General features: G+C 29.9%; 1 protein-coding gene across 15 annotated transcripts in view; it reads left to right on the top strand.

Moving 5' to 3' along the window:
• LOC112457809 overlaps nucleotides 1-21,411 on the top strand; it is a 34,344-nt gene extending 12,933 nt beyond the window's left edge. For 2 of the 15 annotated variants that reach the window (XM_025021063.1, XM_025021068.1), the window contains 27 exons: nucleotides 206-328; nucleotides 462-587; nucleotides 723-848; nucleotides 981-1,106; nucleotides 1,266-1,373; nucleotides 1,527-1,652; nucleotides 2,677-3,021; nucleotides 4,921-5,256; nucleotides 6,858-6,983; nucleotides 7,969-8,094; nucleotides 8,215-8,340; nucleotides 8,480-8,764; nucleotides 8,907-9,032; nucleotides 9,170-9,295; nucleotides 9,438-9,563; nucleotides 14,147-14,488; nucleotides 18,515-18,640; nucleotides 18,775-18,900; nucleotides 19,040-19,186; nucleotides 19,329-19,454; nucleotides 19,594-19,719; nucleotides 19,849-19,995; nucleotides 20,113-20,238; nucleotides 20,369-20,485; nucleotides 20,673-20,783; nucleotides 20,938-21,084; nucleotides 21,194-21,411. In XM_025021063.1, the coding sequence (XP_024876831.1) occupies nucleotides 206-328; nucleotides 462-587; nucleotides 723-848; nucleotides 981-1,106; nucleotides 1,266-1,373; nucleotides 1,527-1,652; nucleotides 2,677-3,021; nucleotides 4,921-5,256; nucleotides 6,858-6,983; nucleotides 7,969-8,094; nucleotides 8,215-8,340; nucleotides 8,480-8,764; nucleotides 8,907-9,032; nucleotides 9,170-9,295; nucleotides 9,438-9,563; nucleotides 14,147-14,488; nucleotides 18,515-18,640; nucleotides 18,775-18,900; nucleotides 19,040-19,186; nucleotides 19,329-19,454; nucleotides 19,594-19,719; nucleotides 19,849-19,995; nucleotides 20,113-20,238; nucleotides 20,369-20,485; nucleotides 20,673-20,783; nucleotides 20,938-21,084; nucleotides 21,194-21,344 (4,249 nt within the window). In that variant the 3' untranslated portion in view covers nucleotides 21,345-21,411. Of the gene's footprint in view, nucleotides 1-205; nucleotides 329-461; nucleotides 588-722; nucleotides 849-980; nucleotides 1,107-1,265; nucleotides 1,374-1,526; nucleotides 1,653-2,676; nucleotides 3,022-4,920; nucleotides 5,257-6,857; nucleotides 6,984-7,968; nucleotides 8,095-8,214; nucleotides 8,341-8,479; nucleotides 8,765-8,906; nucleotides 9,033-9,169; nucleotides 9,296-9,437; nucleotides 9,564-14,146; nucleotides 14,489-18,514; nucleotides 18,641-18,774; nucleotides 18,901-19,039; nucleotides 19,187-19,328; nucleotides 19,455-19,593; nucleotides 19,720-19,848; nucleotides 19,996-20,112; nucleotides 20,239-20,368; nucleotides 20,486-20,563; nucleotides 20,784-20,937; nucleotides 21,102-21,193 lie in introns of those variants that run through there. The other 13 variants (XM_025021065.1, XM_025021064.1, XM_025021071.1 and 10 more) reach the window with 13 other exon arrangements.
• The last annotated feature ends 1,631 nt before the right edge of the window (nucleotides 21,412-23,042 follow it).

Raw genomic sequence — 23,042 nt, 5'->3', positions numbered from 1 at the left:
TCCCTCTCCCTCTCTCTCTCTTTCCTCCTTCCCTCCTTTCCCTCTCCCTCTCCTATCTATCTTCCTCCTTTCCTTTCTCACTCACAAAACTTCACTTTATGACGGTTTATCATCAACAAGTACATAATAGCAGTACTACGTACAGTTGTAGTATTTTAATAATTATTACTTTTTCTATTTTTAATTACGCCACATTTCTATGCAGTCCAAGCACTTCAACTTCGACATGTGTTATGGATTCTTCTGTAGAACGTCAAAGTCAACATACATCTGGTTTGCCCGTTCAAGCATTTAAAGAAACGACAGAAAAAACAGGCGCACTTAATGAGTAATTATTTCTTTTGCTTATATTATACAACATAATGATATCTTGATACTTAAATATTTACTTTTTGCAAAAAATTAATTAACAACTTTATTTTAAATAATTCGATTTCTAATTGTTCCGTATTTTAATTCAGATCAAGCTCTTCAATTTCAACTGGTTATAATACGAATCATACTGCAGAATGTCAAAGTCAGGAAACAGTTGATTTGGCTCTTCAAACATGTGAACAATTGAGAAAAGAAACAAGGGCACGTGATGGGTAATTATTTATTTCGTTTATATTATACAATATAATACAATCTTATTATTGAAATATTTACTCTTCTTCAAAAGAATAATTTATAAGGTTAATATTTTAAATAATTCTATTTCTAATTGCATCATTTCGATGCAGACCAAGCATTTCAAGTTTAACGGGTCATGATACAAATCCTTCTACAGAATGTCAAAGCCAAGAATCACCTGGTTTGCCCATTCTGTTATCTGAACAAATAAGAATAGCATTGGACACAATTGAAAGGTAGCTATTCGTTTTCTTCATATTATACAATGTAACAGTACCCAAATAGTTAAATATTGATCTCTTTGCATAAATACATAACGCCAATATTTTAAATAATTCTATTTCTAATTGCACCATTTCAATGAGCAGACCAAGAACTTCAATTACAATGGGATTTGATACGAGACCTACTGTAGAATGTCAAAGCCAAGAATCACCTGGTTTGTCCGTTCAATCATTTAAAGAAACGGCAGAAAATGCAGGAATACTTGAGAAGTAATTATTTGTTTTGCTTATATAATTTAATAGTATTCAAATTGTTTAATATTGACTTTTCTGCACAAGTACATTTTACAACAAACATTTTAAATAACTATATAGCTTTTGAGTATATTCTTTTCTCTTTATTTTTAATCACACCACATTTCTACACAGATCAAGCACTTCAAGTTTAGCGGATTATAGAATGGATCCTCTTGCAGAACGCCAAAATCAAGATACATCTAGTTTGCCCATTCAATTATTTAAAGGCGCACTTAATGAGTAGCTATTAGTTTTGCTTATATCATACAATATAATAATATATTAATATTTAAATATTTACTCTTTTGCAAAGTAATGATTTAGAACGTTAATATTTTAAATAATTTCCATTTACATATTTTCTATTTTTAATTGCACCGTATTTCAATGCAGATCAAGCACTTCAATTTCAACGGGTTATAATACAAATTCTACCGCAGAATGTCACAGTCAGGAAACAGTTGATTTGGATTCTCAAACATGTAAACAATCGAGAAAAGAAACAAGGGCATGTGATGGGTAATTATTTGTTTTGCTTGTATCACACAATATAATGATATCTTATTATTGAAATATTTACTTTTCTGCAAAGAATATTTTATATGGTTAATTATAACCTGCGCTTCGCGCGGGCAAAAAACCTAGTTTTATATAATTCCATTTATAATTCAACACAATTCGATGCAGAGCATTTCAAGTTCAACGTGTTATGATACAAATCCTTCTGCAGAACGTTAAAATGCTGCAGAAAAATACCTTTGCTTTCTTATTGTCCACGTTTTTTATTTGCAAATTAATGTATCAAAAGTTTTATATTTTCATGATTCCCATGTAATTGTAAAAAAAAGGAGTGATATCCGTACAAAACATACTTTTTTTTTTTAAAGTTAATAAAATGCGCCAGGTATACGTGCTCCATACACAATCAGTATTGAAAAAAATATTGATCTAATTTTGTTATATAATTTTAATTGTTTTTCTTGCTACAAAAACAATGGCACCCCAAAGTTTGCATCAAGTAGATAAGATAAATTAATAAATTTTTATTTTTTAAATAATGTTTCTTTATTATAGTTCCTTTATTATTATCTGAAAAAGAACAAGTACATAACAAATATATAATAAAGATCTAAAAAAAGAAAACACGTATTCAACAACTGTAATAAAAGAACCTCACTAAGAAAATCTGATGTTACTATTATAATTTATTCTATTCACTTGATGCAAATTTTTATTGTTTTTACAGTAAAAAATACAAATAAAGTTATAACATAAAATATTATATCAAAATTTCTTCAATAATAAAATTGTATAGAGCACGGACATATATATTTGGTTATTGGCGTTATTTACCTTTTCAGTAAAATGTAACTTTTGTAAATCTATACGCAATCTGGTAATTATGTAAATTCAAACTATATATCCATATAAACATGCGTCCCAATAAAAAAACCATATCTTTTTTGTTACCTTTGTGAGAAATTTTACAAGCGCTTTTTAAAGCGCTAATTGCATCACATTTATCAGACAATCTGTGTTACAGGACGGTTACAATGACATGGGGAAGAAAACGCAGCAAGTTTTGGAATTATTTCGAGGAACTGAATAATCCTTCGCTGGTAAAGTGCACGATCTGTAAAGAAGAAATTAAGATACATTATTCAAACAGCGTACAAATATTCAGAGAACACTTATTAATTAAACATGGAATATCTGTCGATAATGACACTTACATACTACCTGATGTCTTAAAACAATATTACTCGGAGTTACCGGAATATAAGGCAAAATGTAAAGATTGTGGCAAAACATTTACTTTCTTAACAAGTATGGTATATTTACGAGAACATTTAATAAGACATTCTACAAAAATCCAGAGTCAAGATGAGTAAGTACACATTCAAAAAAATAATAAATTATTAAAAATTATAAAATAAATGTAATGATAAAACAATTAATAGCTGAAGAAAATTGAGCGAATAAAAGTACATGGTGCGCAAATATAAAAATTAATAAATTACAGTGTATACATATAACACATATACAGGGTGTCAATTTGAAAACTTACAGTCAGAATATCTCGGTAACTAGTAAAGATACCAAAACACGTTTTGGAAAGAATATAGGGTAGCAAGGAGGACATACTTTGATTAAAAAAGTTTGACCTTGGATGGAAGCGTCGTGGTCAAATAAAGGTCAACTTAATTTTTTTAAATGGACACATAATTTTTTAAACATCTACGTTTGTAACCCTTCTCATTATGAGCTCAACGCGCTATGATCAAAAATCTTCGAAGGTCAAATGACCAAATGCAGGCTCACAGTATTATTGTTTTTGTATATGTTATGAGACACCTTTTGCAGCTGCAGCTTCTCTACTAAACTTATAGAAATACTTTAAAATTACTTATAAAAATTAAGTAGACCTTTATTTGACTTTGATGTCTCCACCCAAGGTCAAATTTTTTTTAATCAAAGTATGTCCCCCTTGCTCCCCTACATTCTCTCCAAATCGTGTTTTGATATCGTTACTAATTCTCGAGATATTTCGACTGAAAGTTTTCAAATTGACACCCTGTATATATTCCAACTTAATAAACTGCGCGCCGATTTTTTGTCGGACTTGAAACACAGCTATCATTGGAACATTAGAACATTACAAACCCTTCTTTCCCCGAAATTAAATTGACGCGATTTAATTATCTAAAAACTATAAAGAAATTATTGCAAAAAATATTACCTCAGCCAGGATTCGAACCTGGAACTTCTCTCATTCCGTGAAGGGTGTCGTACCAATTCGACCACTGAGGCATGTGGTAATATTTATCGCAATAACAAAAATAAATTATTTAGTAGTTTAATAATATTTTTTGCACACTACATATTTTTTCTTCAACTTTAGTAAACTGAACTATTTTTTCTTCAACATTAGTAACGTCAAAGTCAAGATACATCTAATTTGCCCGTTCAATTACTTAAAGAAACAACAGAAAAAACAAGCGTAATTAATCAGTAATTATTTGTTTTGCTGTATTGTTTATATCAGACAATGATATCTTACTATTGAAATATTTATTCTTCTGCAAAAGAATGATTTATAACGTTAATATTTTATATAATTCCATTTCTAATTGCACTACATTTCGATGCAAGCCAACGGGTTATGATATATACGAATCCTTCTGCAGAACGTCAAAACACTGCAGTACCGTTGCTTTTGTATTGTCCACGTCTATTTTATTTGCAAAATATCAAAATTTTATATTTCTATAGTTTTTGTGTACTTGTAAAAAGGCGTTGTATCCGTATAAATAAACATACTTACAAAAAGAAAGTTAAACAAACGCGCCAAGTATGTATGTTCTATACAAAATCTTTATTGAAAAAGATTTTGATATAATTTGGTCATATTATTTTATTTGTATTTCTTGCTACGAAAACAATAATACCGGAAGATTTACATCAAGTAAATATGATCAATTAGTAACATCTGATTTTCTTAATTATGTTTTATTATTATACTTGTTGTGTATATTCTTTTTTAGAACAGATACACAATAAATATTTTTTAATAAAAATATTTTTTAATAAAAATTTTGTATAAAACACGTACACTTGGCGCGTTTTTTATCTTTCTTAGAATAAAAGTAAGTTTGAAGATTTGTACGCGATGTGGTAAATTTGAACTATCCACATAAACGTGCATTCCACTAAATAAACCATGCCTTTTTTTGCTTATTGAGGCGATAACTGTATCACATGTAGTATCAGACAATCTGTATTACAGGACGGCACCAAAAGGAAGACGCAGAAAGTTGTGGAATTATTTCAAGGAATTGAAACTTTCGCTGGTAAAGTGCACGATCTGTAAAAAAGAAATTAAGACACCTAATCCAACAATGCGCACAAAAATAATAAGAGTACACTTATTAAAAAGACATGGAATATCTCTCAATGATGACACTTTCAAACTACCTGATGACTTAAGGCAATATTACTCGGAGTTACCGGGGCATAAAGCAAAATGTAAAGATTGTTGCAAAACATTGTCTTTCTTAACAAATACAGCACCTTTACGACAACATTTAGAAAGACATTCCACAAGAATTCAGAGTCGAGATGAGTAAGTGTATTATACATTCAAAAAATTATTAAATTACTAATAATTATAAAATGAATGTAATGATGAAACAATCAATAGCTAAAAAAAATTGAACGGAAAAAAGTTTTATCAGAGCATCCATATAATATTTACTTGCAATTTTGATCATAAACCCAGCAACCTATCAACGTCTAATTGACGTCGAAAACATATATTGAAAAATAATTGAAATATTCATCGATTTTGATTGATTTATGTCACAACTTTCGATGACTTTTTTACTCAGAATAAATCAATTTTGACTCGATATTAAATATTATTTTCTCACTAGCTATTAAATATTATTTTCTACAGCTATGGGCCTCTTTCATCGTCTCCGATTGAAGAGTACGTTTTAATCGGAAGATCAAGTTAATCGAAGACTATGAAATTGGCCCTACATTGAAGTAGATTATCAGAAACAAGAAAACATATAAACTTTTTTTTGTATTATACAAATAAATGAATATATTCACATTCCACTACTTATTGTTCAATAGTATATTCGTAAAATATATTGAAAATTATATTTTTTGTTGTTCTTCCGTTAGTAAATGAATATATGCAATTCAAACAATGCATTTCTAAAAATTGGTTTATATATAAAATTAATTTACATTAATTAAATATACACTAATAAAATTAAATAACTATGACATTACAAATCTAGTCTTCAATATTTTATCAAATATTATTGAACATTTGATGATCAATATTAAATATTGAAAATTTTATAACATGAGAAGCAAAACTTTAGAAATATAATTTTAATTCGACATACAGTGCAAAAAAGATTTATATGTCTCATTTTTTATTAAAATATAAATACAATTAAAAGTTGCAACCAATAACTATTTATTTCTATGTATATACTATGTAGATAAATGTAAATACAAATATCTTATTGTATTAACATTTCATATTAATATTTAATTAGTTGCTTAATTTAACTTCTAGTTTAATAAAGAAGCGAATGTAGTTTCAATTTTTAAAACAATTGTCAAATTACTAACAGGAATTTTGTTTTGACTTTTACAGTTATAAAGTACTTATTTAATGGAAATGAAAGCATAAAAGAATTAATTTTATGCTCAAATCATAAAATCTTTACATGTTTACATTATCCATGTCTGCCAATACAATATAATTTTTTATTCATATTGCATTCTATACATATAATAGCAATGTTATTATATTTGACAGGCAAATAGCTTCGAATCGATATCAAAATGATGAAATATCGATGTCTTAATAGAAGGTGTAGAATTTGCCTGATGTTTAAAGTCTGGCGCGATGAATGTGTGTCACAAATAATCTCTTCTTTTAAAAAATGTTATAAAGCACAAACACACACACACACATCGAAATAAGCTTCAAATTTTGAGTATTATTTCGATATGATATAATATCGATAATTTCGACGTCAGTTATAGACGTCAATTCGATGTGTCATTCTACATACAATATAATGATATCTTGATATTTAAATATTTACTCTTTTGCAAAAGAATAATTTACGTTAATGTTTTAAAGAATTCCATTTACATATTTTCCATTTTTAATTATTCTGCATTTTAATGCAGATCAAACACTTCAATTTCAACGGGTTATAATACAAATCCTACCTCAAAATGTCAAAGTCAGAAAACAGTTGATTTAGATCCTCAAACATATGAACAATCGAGAAAGGAAACAAGGGCATGTGATGGGTAATTATTTGTTTTGTCTACAACATACAATATAATGATATCTTACTATTGAAATATTTATACTTTTCTACATATGAATAATTTATAACGTTAATATTTAAAAATTTAAAAAAATAAAAATTTCCTTAAAATCCATACCGGTCGACAGATTTTAATAAAACTAGAGGAGAACATATTTTCTATGATACTCTATTTGTGTACCAAAATTCAACCCGGTATCTAAAAAATTGTAGAAGTAAATGCGTGTACAAAAAATCCGTACACACACACACACACACACACACACGCCACACATACATACTTCCGAACATTTTCTACTAATATGATTTCTCGACATTTTGGAACATTCTAAACCTATTTCCATCAAAATCTAAAAAAATTTTTTTTTACTATCACAAAGCTTCCTCTATGAGGAAGCAAAAGAAGAAATATCGGTTTATAAAAACCATTTCATATTAACAGATTTAACTTAGGTGCGCACTATTACCCCACTTTCCCCTAGTAATAATAATAATCTGTATTTGTGAGAAAAACTCTTTAGTATATACAAATGAGAAACCTGCAGTTTACAGAATTAAAATAAAGTAGGTATAAAAAGAGTAATAAAAGAATAATAGGTATCCATAATGTATGTTATGAAAGTAAGCGAATGAGTTTCTGTTTAAAGGTAGATGCATTGTCACCAAAGAAATCAACCACGTTAGTATAATTATTTGCCGTGATAATCATCCTATTTAAGCACGAATTAAAACCCTATATAAAGAGATATAAAGAATTCTTTCTCTATCTCTTTCTCTTTCTTTTTTTCCTTCTCATACTTACTTACAAAACTTCACTCCATTACGGTGAATAAGGCCAGTATTTATAGCCGGATCTTATTTCAAGACCTAAGTATATAGTAGGATTAAGTAATACGTACAATTTATATAGTATGTTAAGAATTATTACTTATTTCTATTTTTAATTACACTACATTTCTATGCAGACCAAGCACTTCAACTTTAGTGGATTATATTATGGATAATTCTGCAGAACGTCAAAGTCAAGACACATCTAGTTTGCCCGTTCAATCATTTAAGGAAACGACAAAAAAAACAGGCGCACTTAATGAGTAATTATTCGTTTTTCTTATCATACAATGTAATGCAATATTGATATTTAAATATTTACTCTTTTGCAAAGTAATGCTTTACAATGTTAATATTTTACACAATTCCGTTTCTAAATGCAGACCAAGCACTTCAAGTTCAACAGGTACCGATATGGATCCGAATGCAGAACGTCAAACTCAAGAAACAGTTGATTTGGCTCTTCAATCTTGTGAACAATCGAGAAAAGAAACAAGGACATGTGATGGGTAATTATTTGTTTTGTATACATCATACAATGTAATGATATCTTACTATTGAAATATTTATACTCTTCTGCAAATAAATAATTTATAACCTTAATATTTTAAATAACATTATTTTTAATTGCACCGTATTTCAATGCAGACCAAGCACTTCAAGTTCAACGGGTTATATTATGGATCCTTCTACAGAAAAAAATGTAATTCTGCAACATCAAAACCGGCAGAATCGTTTTCCGGTAATAACATCCGTGCTCTGCGGGAGATTCATCTCCAAGGACGCCCTAGCCAAAGTTAGTCGGCTTAAAACAATACACTCTGCTCCGACGACAGAGAACAACCATTTACGTCAAAGTCAAAAACAAGAACCACCTGGTTTGCCTGTTCAATCATTTAAAGAAGCGATAGAAAAAACAAGCGAACTTGATGAGTAATTATTCGTATTGCTTATATCATACAATATAATGATATCTTAATATTTAAATATTTACTCTTTTGCAAAAGAATAATTTACAATGTTAATGTTTCAAATAATCCCTAATCATTTCTAATTGCTCCGTATTTTAATGCAGACCAAGCACTTCAACTGTAGTGGATTATATTACGGATAATTCTGCAAAACGTCAAAGTCAAGATACATCTGACTTGCCCGTTCAACCATTTAAAGAAACTACAGAAACAACAGGCACACTTAATGAGTAATTATTCGCCTTTCTTATATCATGCAATACAATGATATCTCAATATTTAAATTTTTACTCTTTTGCAACAGTAATTTATATAACGTTAATATTTTGAATAATTCCGTTTCTAATGGCACCGTTTTTCAATACAGGCCAAAACCTTCAAGTTCAACGAGTTACGATATAGATCCCAATGCAGAACATCAAAATCAGGAAACAGTTGATTTGGCTCTTCAATCATGTGAGCAATTGAAAAAAGAAACAAAAGCACGTGTTAGGTAATTATTTGTTATGTTTATATTATACAATATAATGATATCTTAATATTGAAATACTTACTCTTCTGCAAAAAGAATAATTTATAATATTAATATATTAAATAATTTTATTTCTAATATTACACCGTGTATTTCAATGCAGATCAAGCACTTCAATTTCAACGGGTTATAATACGAATTCTACCGCAGAATGTCACAGTCAGGAAACAGTTGATTTGGATCCTCAAACATGTGAACAATCGAGAAAAGAAACAAGGGCATGTGATGGGTAATTATTTGTTTTGCTTAATTGTATCACACAACATAGTAATATCTTATTATTAAAATATTTACTTTTCTGCAAAGAATAATTTATAAGGTTAATATTTTATATAATTCCATTATTTCCATTTCTAATTTAACACATTTCGATGCAGAGCAAGCATTTTAAGTTCAACGTGTTGTGATACAAATCCTTCTGCAGAACGTTAAAATACTGCAGAACAATACCTTTGCTTTCTTATTGTCCACGTTTTTTATTTGCAAATTAATATATCAAAAGTTTTATATTTTCATGGAGTAATTATAAAAAAAGAAGAAATATCCGTACAAAACATACTTTTTTTTTTAAAGTTAATAAAATGCGCCAGGTATACGTGCTCCATACACAATCTTTATTGAAAAAATTTTTTATTTAATTTTGTCATATAATTTTAATTGTTTTTCTTGTTACAAAAACAATTATACCCCAAAATTTGCATCAAGTGAATAAGATAAATTAGTAACATTTAATTTTTTAAATAATGTTTCTTTATTATAGTTTCTTTATTATTAGAGGAAGATGGAGCAAAACGGGGTACTTAATGTTTAACCACATAAAATAATTATTAAATATAAAAAAACATCTATTTTTTTCTGCACGGATCCCTTCATTGAACCCTTCTTTACATATGACAATGGTTGAAACTAACAAACATGTACGAATGATTGTTTCAGAAAGCAATCTTTGAAAAATTGTCTTTTGCCCCATTTTGCCCCATAAAATGGCGGGGTAAAATGGGATACCTCTATTTACTCGTTCTAAATATTTCATTTCAAAATTGAACCGTCCAAGTAAAGGAACAAAATGTTTATTGTTAGTTGAGACAAACGTATATATTCCATAATTATTTATTTTCACACAAAACACAGACATAAACAATGTCTTCATCGTCAATTCTTGCGCATGAGTTATGTGCCCATCGCGCACAAGCGGCGCAACGAATCCAGCCTTCGTCGGAATAATCACGGCAGTAGAAAGGCACTGGTCATCTTTAACAACTTCGCTATTGCTGGATCCTTCCTAAGTCGTACCCCGGTACTGAGGGTAGTTATCCCCACCCCGTTTTGTCCCGAAGCAACATTTAGGTTTCATCTATTATATAAGTACCGTCTTCTGTCTGTCTGTCTGTCTGTTTGTCTGACCGCAAACTACTCATTGGTTAGTGGACAGAATTTTTACCAAAAGTATATGAAATAGGGGTTGAATTTTCCTGGGAGTGCCATGATGTGTATAGTTTTTTGTTACCGATTTTCTAGAAACCGGTTTTTCTAATTTTTCTAATTTTTCGGGAAATAATTGACCAAATCTCAAAGAATTACTTATGAAACAGGGGTAGAATTTTCTGGGGAATGCTATAAAGTGTATAATTTTTTGTTACCGATTTTTTTGGAAGCCGGTACCAAATTTTTTCCAATTCTTCGGGAATTAATTGACCGAATCTCAAAGAATTGTAAGAGTTCAAAATAATACTTACTCACGTTTTTAGTTGAAACAGCAAATATGATGTCGCAATATTCTAATACGGTGTTCAAACTGGACACGACTTGTGAAAATGATGGAACTACGCATCACAATAAAGCCAGTGACTGTCAAAACAATGGCTCATTATCGAATAATAAAATTTCAAAAAAATCCGATGGATAGCGCCAAGTGGGGGGGAAAATAAAGGGGGTACCCCGTTTTGCCCCACGTTCCCCTATCTAAAAAAGAATGCGTACACAACAAATATTATAAAGATCTAAAAAAGAACACGTTCCCAACAACTATAATAAAAAAACATTATTAAGAAAATCAGATGTTACTACTAATTTATCCTATTCACTTGATGCAAACTTTGGGGTATTATTATAAATAGTTTAAAAAAACATCAGATGTTACTAATTTATCATATTTACTTGGTGCAAAAATTCTGATATTATTGTTTTTATAGTAAAAAATACAAATGAAATTATAACATCAAATATTATTTCAAGATTTTTTTTTAGTAATGAGTTTGTATAGAGCACGGTGCCACGGATATTTGGTTATTGGCGTTATTTACCCTTTTTAGAAAAATGTAGCTTTTGTATATCTATACGGATCTGGTAATTTAAAAAATTTAAATTATATATATCCATATACACAGAAAAATAATCATTCTACATCCACAAGAAAAGCACTTTTTCACAACACCTTCACAGAAAGTTCAACTTTCCATGCCTGTAGAGAGGGGCAAAAGTGACTAATTTCACGCCAGGACGGCATTAGCGGGACGAAAAGTAACACTTTCCTTCCTAGGGCGGAAAGTGATCACTTTTGTCCCGCTAAACAGCTAAGAATGGCGGAAAAACGCTACTTTCGCCCCTTGGTGCACAATATACTATACTTATTTTATTATACTTTTTTTAAGCAAGTTTTCTCACAACCAAGAATATTTTCTTACTAATAGTTATCAAATATCTTGACACAAGTTAAGAATATTGTTTTAAGTAAATGTAATTTTTACTATGATTTTATGGTAGATTTGCAGGATACATAAAACCTTATGTATAAAGTAATAGACATAAAGGTTTGAAAACTATTAGTAAAAAAATATTCTTTTTGTAATGCCTGTCGCGAAAGTTCGATTTTCGATTGCTGTTTAACGTGCGAAAAGTGGCTTATTTCTCAACAATTCAATATATGCCTTACTTTATCGCACTAGTACGAAAAAAGCACCTTTATAACTTACTTTACCGCACTAATGTGTAAAAAAACTTCCTTTTTTTCACGGTTGATAGTTTTTATTTTAAAAATTTCCGTGAGACAAAACGTCAATTCGTTACAACCGTCATCATTCAAGAAGAATAAAATAAATAAAGAAAACAATTATTGTCCAAAACCGTCCACGCCGGTGGAAAGCAGCTGGATCTGCTACAGAGAATTTACTACCGAAGAAATCAAAAGATAAATATATGAGTATTTATGAAAATTTTATGGAATGGAGAGCATCTAAAAATACAACCTTATTTTCGGAAAATGTCTTAATGGCATATTGTGATGAATTGTCAAAAAATGCGAAACCAACAACCCTTTAGTCTCACTACTCGATGCTAAAAAGTACTTTGAATATACATCAGAACGTCAATATAGAAAATTATGCGAAACTCAATGCAATCTTGAAAAGACCGGCAAAATTAACCGAATTTGTCCGCAAAAAATCAAAAGTTATCACATCGGATAAAATTGAAAAATTTATAAATAAAGCCCCGGATAATAAATATTTAGCAACAAAGGTAAAAATCAAAATTTAGACACTTAAATTTACAAAAAAATTCATTGCCATGGTAATTACAAGCTGCTCTGCTTCTCGGAATAACTGGCGCATGTAGGAGAGAAGAACTTTGCAATATTACAATCAATGATGTAAAAAATTATGACTTATCGACGATCCTCGTGAGCTTCCCAAATACTAAAACGCATATTAAACGATCATTCACAATCAACGGCGCATTCCACGAAATTAAAAAAAAAAATATATATATATATATATAGTTTTACGTCCAGCCAACTCAAAATCTAACTGGTTTTTTTTTTAATTATCAAAATGGGAAATGTACCCAACAACCGATTGAAATTAACAAATTCGGGGGCATGCCAAAAGAAATCGCCAAGTATTTAAATTTACCAGATCCCGAAAATTATACTGGTCACACTTTCCGACGAACTTCAGCAACTTTACTTGATGCTGATGCTGGAGCCGACATTACAATACATTGAAATGTCACGGGGGATGGAAGTCTAATCAGATCGCCGAAAGTTATATAGAGGGTTCAGTAAACAACAAACGACGGATATGTGAGAAAATCACCCATTTCGTTAATGTAAGGAACTCCAATATTCCTGCTACTTCAACATCAATTCTGTCAACATAAAAAATAATAAGAAGCTCACAAAGTTTCTGCAAAGTGAATATAAATGCACTGCAATCAAATAATGAAAATTCTTAATCAAAATTCTGAACCATCTTTGCAAACATCTTCAAAAAACATTACGCTTAATATTTTAATAATTGTTCAAATATCACATTTTATTTTAGCGATGAATAAATATAACGCCAAATACTATTTCTTATTTGAATTTAATTTCAATTAATTCTTTAATCTCAAATCGAACTTTCCGACAGGCATTACAAAAAATATTGTGTGTGACATTTGCGGAAAACAACAAACTACGTCGCGCGTGAAGTTGTCGCATTTGCCTCAGCTTATGGTGCATTCACACTTGTACTCGTGTGAATTCACCATAAGCCTTCGGCCCATGCGGCAACTTCACGCGCGACGTAATTCGTTGTTTTCCACACTTGCCACACAAGATACTATTGTTATAAGAAAACTTATTTAAAAGAAGTATAATAAAATAAGTAAAGTGCTTTTCTTGGCTGTCGAATAATTATTTTTTTGTATGTATAAACATACACTCTAATTTAAAAAAACTATACCTCTATTTGACTTTTGTGAGAAAGTCTACAAGCACTTTTTAAGGCGCCCACTGTATCACATTTTGTATATATCAGAAAATCTGTATTACAGGACGGTTATAATGGCACCGAAAAGAAAACGCAACAAGTTGTGGAATTATTTCGAGGAATTGAAACCTTCGCTGGTAAAGTGCGCAATTTGTAAAATAGAAATTCATATGCCTCATCCATCAAACAGCACAGGAATAATGATAAAACATTTAAATAGACATGAAATATTTCTCAATAATGACACTTTTACATTATCTGACGACTTGAGACAATATTACTCGGAGTTACCGAGATATAAGGCAAAATGTAATGATTGTAGTAAAACAATATCTTTTTTAACAAATAATGCTCGTTTACGAAAACATTTAAGAAGACATTCCACAAGAATCCTGAGTCTAGATGAGTAAGTACACGTTCAAAAAATTATTAAAATACTAAAGACTATAAAATAAATATAATGATAAACAATTAATAGCTGAAAAAATTAAGCGAATAAAAGTTTTCATAGGGGCACCCATGTAACACTTATTTGCAATTTCGATCATAAATGTGCTTCTCAAATCGTAATAATAATATAGTATTTCAATTATTTCGCATAATTTAAATAAATATGAGTCGCTTATTTTCACGTTCTTTTACATTATAGATATATACAATTCAAAAATTTAGATTAAATATTTATATATTTGACATTATAGTATTAAAATTCGGAGCAGATATATAAAATATGTGATTTATACTTAGTTTTTATAGGTATTCAAATTAAATAACTCTATTTAATAAAATCTATATGATATGGACAACTGAAATCTGCCTTCCACATATTATATAGATGATTAGTGATTAATAAAAATTTTTATTAGCAAACAATCAACGGTTTTTTATAATATTTGAATATACGTTGTAGGTCTGCAAATGTCAGCATAGTAGTATTAATGTTTTATTCGTTATCCTTGAAATTATTTGCAGCAACCTAATTTATTTTGACAATTTTTCGTGAAAACATTCTATGATTATCGACCGTTTTAATTGGTGATAAGATGTATCCGTCGTCTTATGTTTAAATGCAAACTCACAAAATTATATGTATATTGGGAAAAAAACGTCTCTTTCAGGAGTTTCAGGCGACGTATATACAATAAGCAATTAAGTGAAACACGACCGATATAATATATACAATCAAATTAAGAAGGAACGTCATTGTAACGTACAAAATATCATAAGTTTAATTAGAGAGATACGCCATTTTATAATCAGGACAGGATTTTGGTAGCCTAATATAATTATTCGTGTATTTATGTACATTTCTTCATCTCAACTGAAGGTAGAATAGATCAATTACGTTAAAATAGTGTTTCTCCCTAACTTAATTTTATATCATATATACCGTGTTTTACTTATCTATTAACTACAAATTCAGTCAGACATTAATTCAGTTTATAGACATTAATTGTTTGACATTAGCATATTACAGAAATTCGAGATCAGGGAAAAGTAGGGAAACAGGACTCGTCAGTAGGTAATAGTGCGCACCTCAAGCTTGAGACTGCGACGATAGCTGGTGACACGTGAGTGACAAAATTCAAAGCTTACGTCAATTCTAGATAGTATAGATACATTTTATCCCAGCTCAAAGCTTCATTTGAACGGAGGAAGCAAAAAAAAATGCGCCCGTTTTCTTACAATTTTGAAGCAACAGGAGTTAAGCTTGTAAGTGGGCAATTTTTATTTGCTACTGTAATTGGTATAACATAGTGAAATATGATCTCTTAGGAACCTTTTGCCGCGTTGGTCTCATAATTTCATTTGCAGTTCGCGAGTAATTGACAAAATTGTCTCGGAATAACAAATCAGGGAATAGTGCGCGGCTTTTATTTATCTCGATTTTATATACATGCATATATAGTTTATTTATATTCGAATTTATATATATATATATTTATGTCAAATTAATCGTGCGTTGAAGTCATAAGTCAATTCTACTTGATTAAAAAAAAATTTTTTTTAATATCCTTTTGTTTTTAAAGTTTTGCGTTTAATTTTTAATTATTTATTATCACGCACATTAACTATTCTTAAAACTAATGATTTAAACAAAAATGTTTAAAATTTATCCGCTGCAGACACAAATTTTGGCAATTTCCAAACTGCACACTATTACCCGCCACTTTCATTTTTGCCCGACTTTGCATCGTTCTAAATATCGCTCAATAAATGTTTAACAACAAAATTATTATCAAACTAGCTGGTTACTCGTTTTTCTTCAAACGACTTCATTTGTGTTTCAATATCCTTATTGTGGACAAACATAAAGAGTGTGTCGGATGGTTGATTTAAAGGCGGTAGTTTAACTTTTCCGCTTGAACAACACATTCCAGGTGCTTAAGTTTTAAACTTTTTTGCTTGACAATGATCACATATTGCATCCATTTTCCCAATTATTACTCTCGGGTGAAATTGATATTCGTAATTTGAATCATAATTAAATGCCTCTAATTTCAAATCGGACCGCATAAATGTTTTCCTTGATTGAACATGTTGTAACCGGTCTTTTTCAACTCGAGTTTCACACTATTGAGTCATTTCCGCTTTTTCGATATTTCACTTACCAATCAGCGACATCATCCCTTGGTTTTCCTGGACGTTTTTTCGAGAATTTCGAGATTGTTCGCCCGCGATGTACACAGAACCTCGATTTTTTACTTAAAAAACGCCCTTGAAAACCAAGGGATAAAATCGGTAATCGGTAAGTGAAATATCGAGTACATAAGTTCAAATTTTCTCTAAATTTTTTTTTAATAGAAAATCATTAAAAGATGAGTATTGTTGATCGGTTTAGAAAAAAATATAACCTATTGTCGCCGTCTCCGAAAAATTAGAAAAATTTAGGCCCCGGTTTCAAAAAAATCGGTTTAGAAAATAATTTAACCCATCGTTGCCATTCCCGAGTATGTTTGTATGTGTGTACCTATGTATTCCACCCGTTGAGGATAATCCAAAAGGACGCATTAAATAACCAATTTTCTTGAAACCGGTTCTAAAATTTTTCTAATTTTTCGGTGATTGCGACAATGGGTTTAATTTCTTGAGACCGGTGCTAAAGTTTTTCACAAAAACAAAGCTTTCTCTTAAAGAAATTAAACCCATCGTTGCAATCCCCAAAAAATTAGAAAAATTTTGGCCCCGGTGTCAAGAAAAACGGTAAAACAAAAATCGAACCCCATCGCCGCCATCCCCAAAAAATTAAAAAAATTTTGACACTTTTTGCAAAAGAATCGAGAAACCCATTAATGAATGAGTAGTTCGCAGTAAGACAGACAGACAGACATTCGACACTTATATATACAGATGAGTGATATTTAATTTCAAAACGATCAGTTTTAAAAATAAAAAAAGACCAACTAAAATAAATTGCAAGTGCATTTAGCTTACATTATGAAATTTAAAAAACACTATAATTAAGTATTTTTTTCTTTAAAACTTTTTGAAATATAAAAGCAAACATACATACATACTAATTAACAAAAATGCTATAAATTCAAAAAAATCACTTTTTAAAAAAGAACCGCCAAATTAAATTGCCCTATAGTACTCCTGAGATTTCAAGGAACATATTGGTATAAATTTTTTCAAAGTTGGTCCAATAGTTCTTAAGTTAATAACGTTCAAACACACACCACCCGTAAGAATTTTATATTATAGTACAGCGATGTATAGATTATAGTATAGATATGAGTTACATACTTGTAGATAAACGTATAAAGATTCTATAGCTGCATTTAAATTAATTGTAAAGCCATTTTATATTAACAGATTTACCTTAGGTGCGCACTATTACCCCACTTTCTCCTAGTAATAATATTAATCTTTATTTGTGAGAAGAACCCTTTAGTATATACAAATAAAAAACTTGCAGCTTACAGGATTAAAATAAAATAGGTATAAAAATAGCAATAAAAAAATTATATCTATAATGTATATTATGAAAGTAAGCGAATGTGTTTCCGTTTAAATGTAGATGCATTGTCACCAAAGAAATAAACTACGTTAGTATAATTATTTGCCGAGATAATTATCCTATTTAAGCACGAACCCTATATAAAGAGATATAAAGAATTCTTTCTCTATCTCTTTCTCTTTCTTCCTTTCCTTCTCACACTTACTTACAAAAATTCACTCCATTACGGTGAATTAGGTCGGTATTCGTAGTCGGATCTTATTTCAAGACCGTCTTAAATAATGTCTTATGATGCTAATACTCTGTGATTTGTTTATTACATCTAAAGATCGTACTTAAGACGGTCTTAAGTTTAAGATCCGACTATGAATACCGGCCTAAGTATATAATAGCATTAAGTAATACGTACAGTTTAGTATTTTAAGAATTATTACTTATTTCTATTTTTAATTACACCACATTTCTATGCAGACCAAGCACTTCAACTTTAGTGGATTATATTATGGATAATTCTGCAGAACGTCAAAGTCAAGACACATCTAGTTTGCCCGTTCAATCATTTAAAGAAATGACAGAAAAAACAGGCGCACTTAATGAGTAATTATTCGTTTTTCTTATCATACAATGTAATGATATATTGATATTTAAATATTTACTTTTTTGCAAAGTAATGATTTACAACGTTAATATTTTACACAATTCCGTTTCTAAATGCACCGTTTTCAATGCAGACCAAGCACTTTAAGTTCAACTGGTACCGATATGGATCCGAATGCAGAACGTCAAAGTCAAGAAACAATTGATTTGGCTCTTCAATCTTGTGAACAATCGAAAAAAGAAACAAGGACATGTGATGGGTAATTATTTGTTTTGTTTACATCATACAATGTAATGATATCTTACTATTGAAATATTTATACTCTTCTGGAAACAAATAATTTATAACGTTAATATTTTAAATAATATCATTTCTAATTGCATCGTATTTCAATGCAAACCAAGCACTTCAAGTTCAACGGGTTATATTATGGATCCTTCTACAGAAAAAAATATCTCTTTACGTCAAAGTCAAGAACAAGAACCACCTGGTTTGCCTGTTCAATCATTTAAAGAAGCGATAGAAAAAACAGGCGCACTTGATGAGTAATTATTCGTATTTCTTATATCATACAATATAATAATATCTTGATATTTAAATATTTACTCTTTTGCAAAAGAATAATTTACAATGTTAATGTATCAAATAATTTCTAATTATTTCTAATTTCTCCGTATTTTAATGCAGACCAAGCACTTCAAATGTAATGGATTATATTACGGATAATTCTGCAGAACGTCAAAGTCAAGATATATCTAGCTTGCCCGTTCAACCATTTAAAGAAACTACAGAAACAACAGGCACACTTAATGAGTAATTATTCGTCTTTCTTATATCATACAATACAATGATATCTCAATATTTAAATTTTTACTCTTTTGCAAGAGAGTAATTTATATAACGTTAATATTTTGAATAATTCTGTTTCTAATGGCACCGTTTTTCAATGCAGGCCGAGCACTTCAAGTACAGCGAATTATAATATAGATCCCAATGCAGAACGTCAAAGTCAGGAGATAGATGATTTGGTTCTTCAATCTTGTAAACAATCGAGAAACGAAACAAGGGCACCTGATGGGTAATTATTTGTTTGTTTACATTATGCAATATAATGATACCTTAATATTAAAATATTTACTCTTCTGCAAAAGAATATAACGTTAATCTTTTAAATAATTCCATTTCTAATTACACTTTTTTGATGCAGACTAAGCATTTCAAGTTCAACGGGTTATGATACAAATCCTTCTGCAGAATGTCAATATCTAGAACTACCTGATTGGCCCGTTCAATCATTTGAACAAGTCACAGATGGAACGAGCGCACTTTATTCATATTGGTTTTATTATACAATGTAATGATACTCAACTAGTTAAATATTGACTTTTCTATACAAATGTAATTTATAACTGTGACATTTTAAATAATTGCTCTTTTTTTCTATTTTTGGTTACAAAACATTTCTATGCAGACCAAACAATTCAAGTTCACCGTGTTATATTACGGATCCCAATGCAGTAGGTCAAAGTCAGGAAACAGTTGATTTGACTCTTCAATCATGTGAACAATCGAAAAAAGAAATAACGACACTTGATGGGTAATTATTTGTTTGCTTTAATACAATAGAATGATATTATTAAAATATTTACTCTTCTCTTCAAAAAAATGATTTACAACGTTAATATTTTAAATATTTCCATTTCTAATTGTACCGTATTTCATTGCAGACCAAGCACATCAATTACAACAAGTTTTGATACGAATCCTACTGCAGAACTTCAAAGTCAAGAATTACCCGTTCAATGTTTTGAACAAACGAGAAAAGAAACAAGCGCACTTGATAAGTAATTATTTGTTTTGTTTTTATATCTTATATTTAATATTATAACTTATATTATATACAATATAATGGTTCCAAATAGGTAAATATTGACCTTTCTACACAAATATATAACTTACAACTATAACAATTTTAAATAATTACTCTCTCCTATTTATTTTTAAACATATCACATTTTTATGCATACCAAGCACTTCAAGTTCAATGGATTATATTATGGGTCCTTCTGCAGAACATCAAAATGGAGAACCATTTGATTTACCCGTTCAATCATTTAAAGAAAATGCAGGAATTCTTGATGAGTAATTATTCGTTTTACTTATATAGTAAAATGTAATGGTAACCAAATAGTTAAATATTGACTTTTCTGCACAAGTATTTTTACAACTGTATGACATATTTTAAATATAATTACTCTCTCTTTTTTATTTTTAATCACATCACGTTTCTATACAGACCGAGCACTTCAAGTTCAGCGGATTATATTATGGATCCTTCTGCAGAACATCAAAGTGGAGAACCATCTGGTTTACTCGTTCAATCATTTGAACAAATGACAGAAGGAACAAGCGCACTTCATTCGAATTGGTTCTATTATACAATGTAATAACATCCAACTGGTTAAATATTGACTTTTCTACATAAATGTAACTTACAACATTTTAAATAGTTGTTTCTTTTTAATTTTTAATTATACCACATTTCTATGCAGACCAAGCACTTCAAGTTCAACGTGTTATGTTATGGCTCCTTCTGCAGAACATCAAAGTGGAGAACAACCTGGTTTACCTGTTCAATCATTTGAACAAACTACAGAAGAAACAAACGCACTTTATTCGTATTGGTTTCATCATACAATGTAATAAATTCCTAACTAATTAAATATTGATTTTTCTACACAAATATAACTTACAAGTGTGAAAATTTTTATTATTGTACTTTTTTTTACTTTTAATTACATCACATTTCTATGCAGACCAAGCACCAAGCATAACCTAGCATCAAGTATAACTTAGTATAACCTAGCATCAAGTATAACTTAGTATAACCTAGCATCAAGTATAACTTAGTATAACCTAGTTTAGCGGATTGTAGTATGGATCCTTCCGCAGAACGTCAAAGTTAAGAATATCGTGTTTGCCTGTTTAGTCATTTAAACAAATAACAGTATAGGAATTAACACTCGCACTTGATGAGTAATTATACGTACGTTTTGCTTATATCATACAATGAAATGATATTCCATCTAATATTCAAATATTGACTTTTTTCAAAGATGTAATGTTTTGTTTTAATAACATATTTTAATATTTTTTTCTGTTGGTACAAATATTTATTGTGGAGCATTGTAATAAACATATTACTGTTAAAAAACATTATTAATTTCTAGTTTACTTATAAAAAAAGTATTAAAAGTTGTAAGCGACGGAAAAAATTAACGGAGCCGACCGGGACTCAAACTCGGGATCCTTTTCGTTCATGCACACGCCTAGCACTTAGGCTGCTACTCCACGACTGCTCCACTACTACGCTAATTTCTCCGATCTCCCATCAATACCGGCCCACCATTTTATTCCACCATATCTTTTTACTGACCTTCTTATTTGTCGTACCGAGTGCTTCCTTCGCCGCTCCCCTAATGCTGTTTGTGATATTTTCATATATCTCTTCTATTGTTTGATTGTCTGTGCTATTAAGCTTCTCATCTAACCTTGTTTGATATAACCTCTTAGTGCTTTCATGCTGCAAACTGTCCAGATTGTATCGCGCCGCTCTATATCACAATATTTTAATGTGTCTTGCTTTTTGTTCTCCGTGTTATTATTCCTGTTTAATGGGAAGTGTATTTTTGACACAAGTAGGTGGTGGTCTGTGTGGAGCTCCTCTGCAAACTCTGACGTCTTGTACTTGTAATTCTGTTTTTTGTTGTACTATTAAATAGTCTATTATTGACTTTAGGTTCCTTGTTTGTTGTATCCATCTTATAATTATGTACATCCTTATGTTTATAGAACCCATTCGCAATTCTTAGTTCATTATGCTCACATACTTCTATAAGTTTTTTTCCATTATCGTTTATATGAGCTTCTCCAAATGGTCCCACAAGTTTACTATTTGTTTGATTTCCTGTACGACTATTTAGGTTTCCTAGAAGTATTATTTCTCTATTTGTCCCAATGTTTGTTAGCGCTCTTTCTAGTTTTTCAAAGAACTCCTCTTTCTTAGCGATCGTTTCATCATCAGATTTGCATAGACTCCAACCATTACTTTTCTTTGATATATGTGATAATGTATACTTTTAGTATATTTTCATCTATCATCTCCCAATTGGTAATGTTTTTCTTGAATCTTTCATGGATTAATATTAAGACTCCTCTTTTTGCTTGTTAACCTTTGGAACTTCGCTATATATATATACATTTCTAAACTAAATAGTAAAAATTCAAAATTAAGAATAATTGAAAATTGAGAATTGAGAATTGAGAATTAAGAATTAAGAATTGAGAATTAAGAATTGACAATTGATAATTGATAATTGAGAATTGAGAATTAAGAATTAA

The sequence above is a fragment of the Temnothorax curvispinosus genome, unplaced genomic scaffold (assembly GCF_003070985.1).
Source record: "Temnothorax curvispinosus isolate PA1 unplaced genomic scaffold, ASM307098v1 QBEX01008326.1, whole genome shotgun sequence".
In the NCBI taxonomy this organism is placed as follows: domain Eukaryota; kingdom Metazoa; phylum Arthropoda; class Insecta; order Hymenoptera; family Formicidae; genus Temnothorax; species Temnothorax curvispinosus.
Note: the sequence above shows the minus strand (reverse complement) of the source record. Positions and strands in the feature narration are given on the sequence as shown.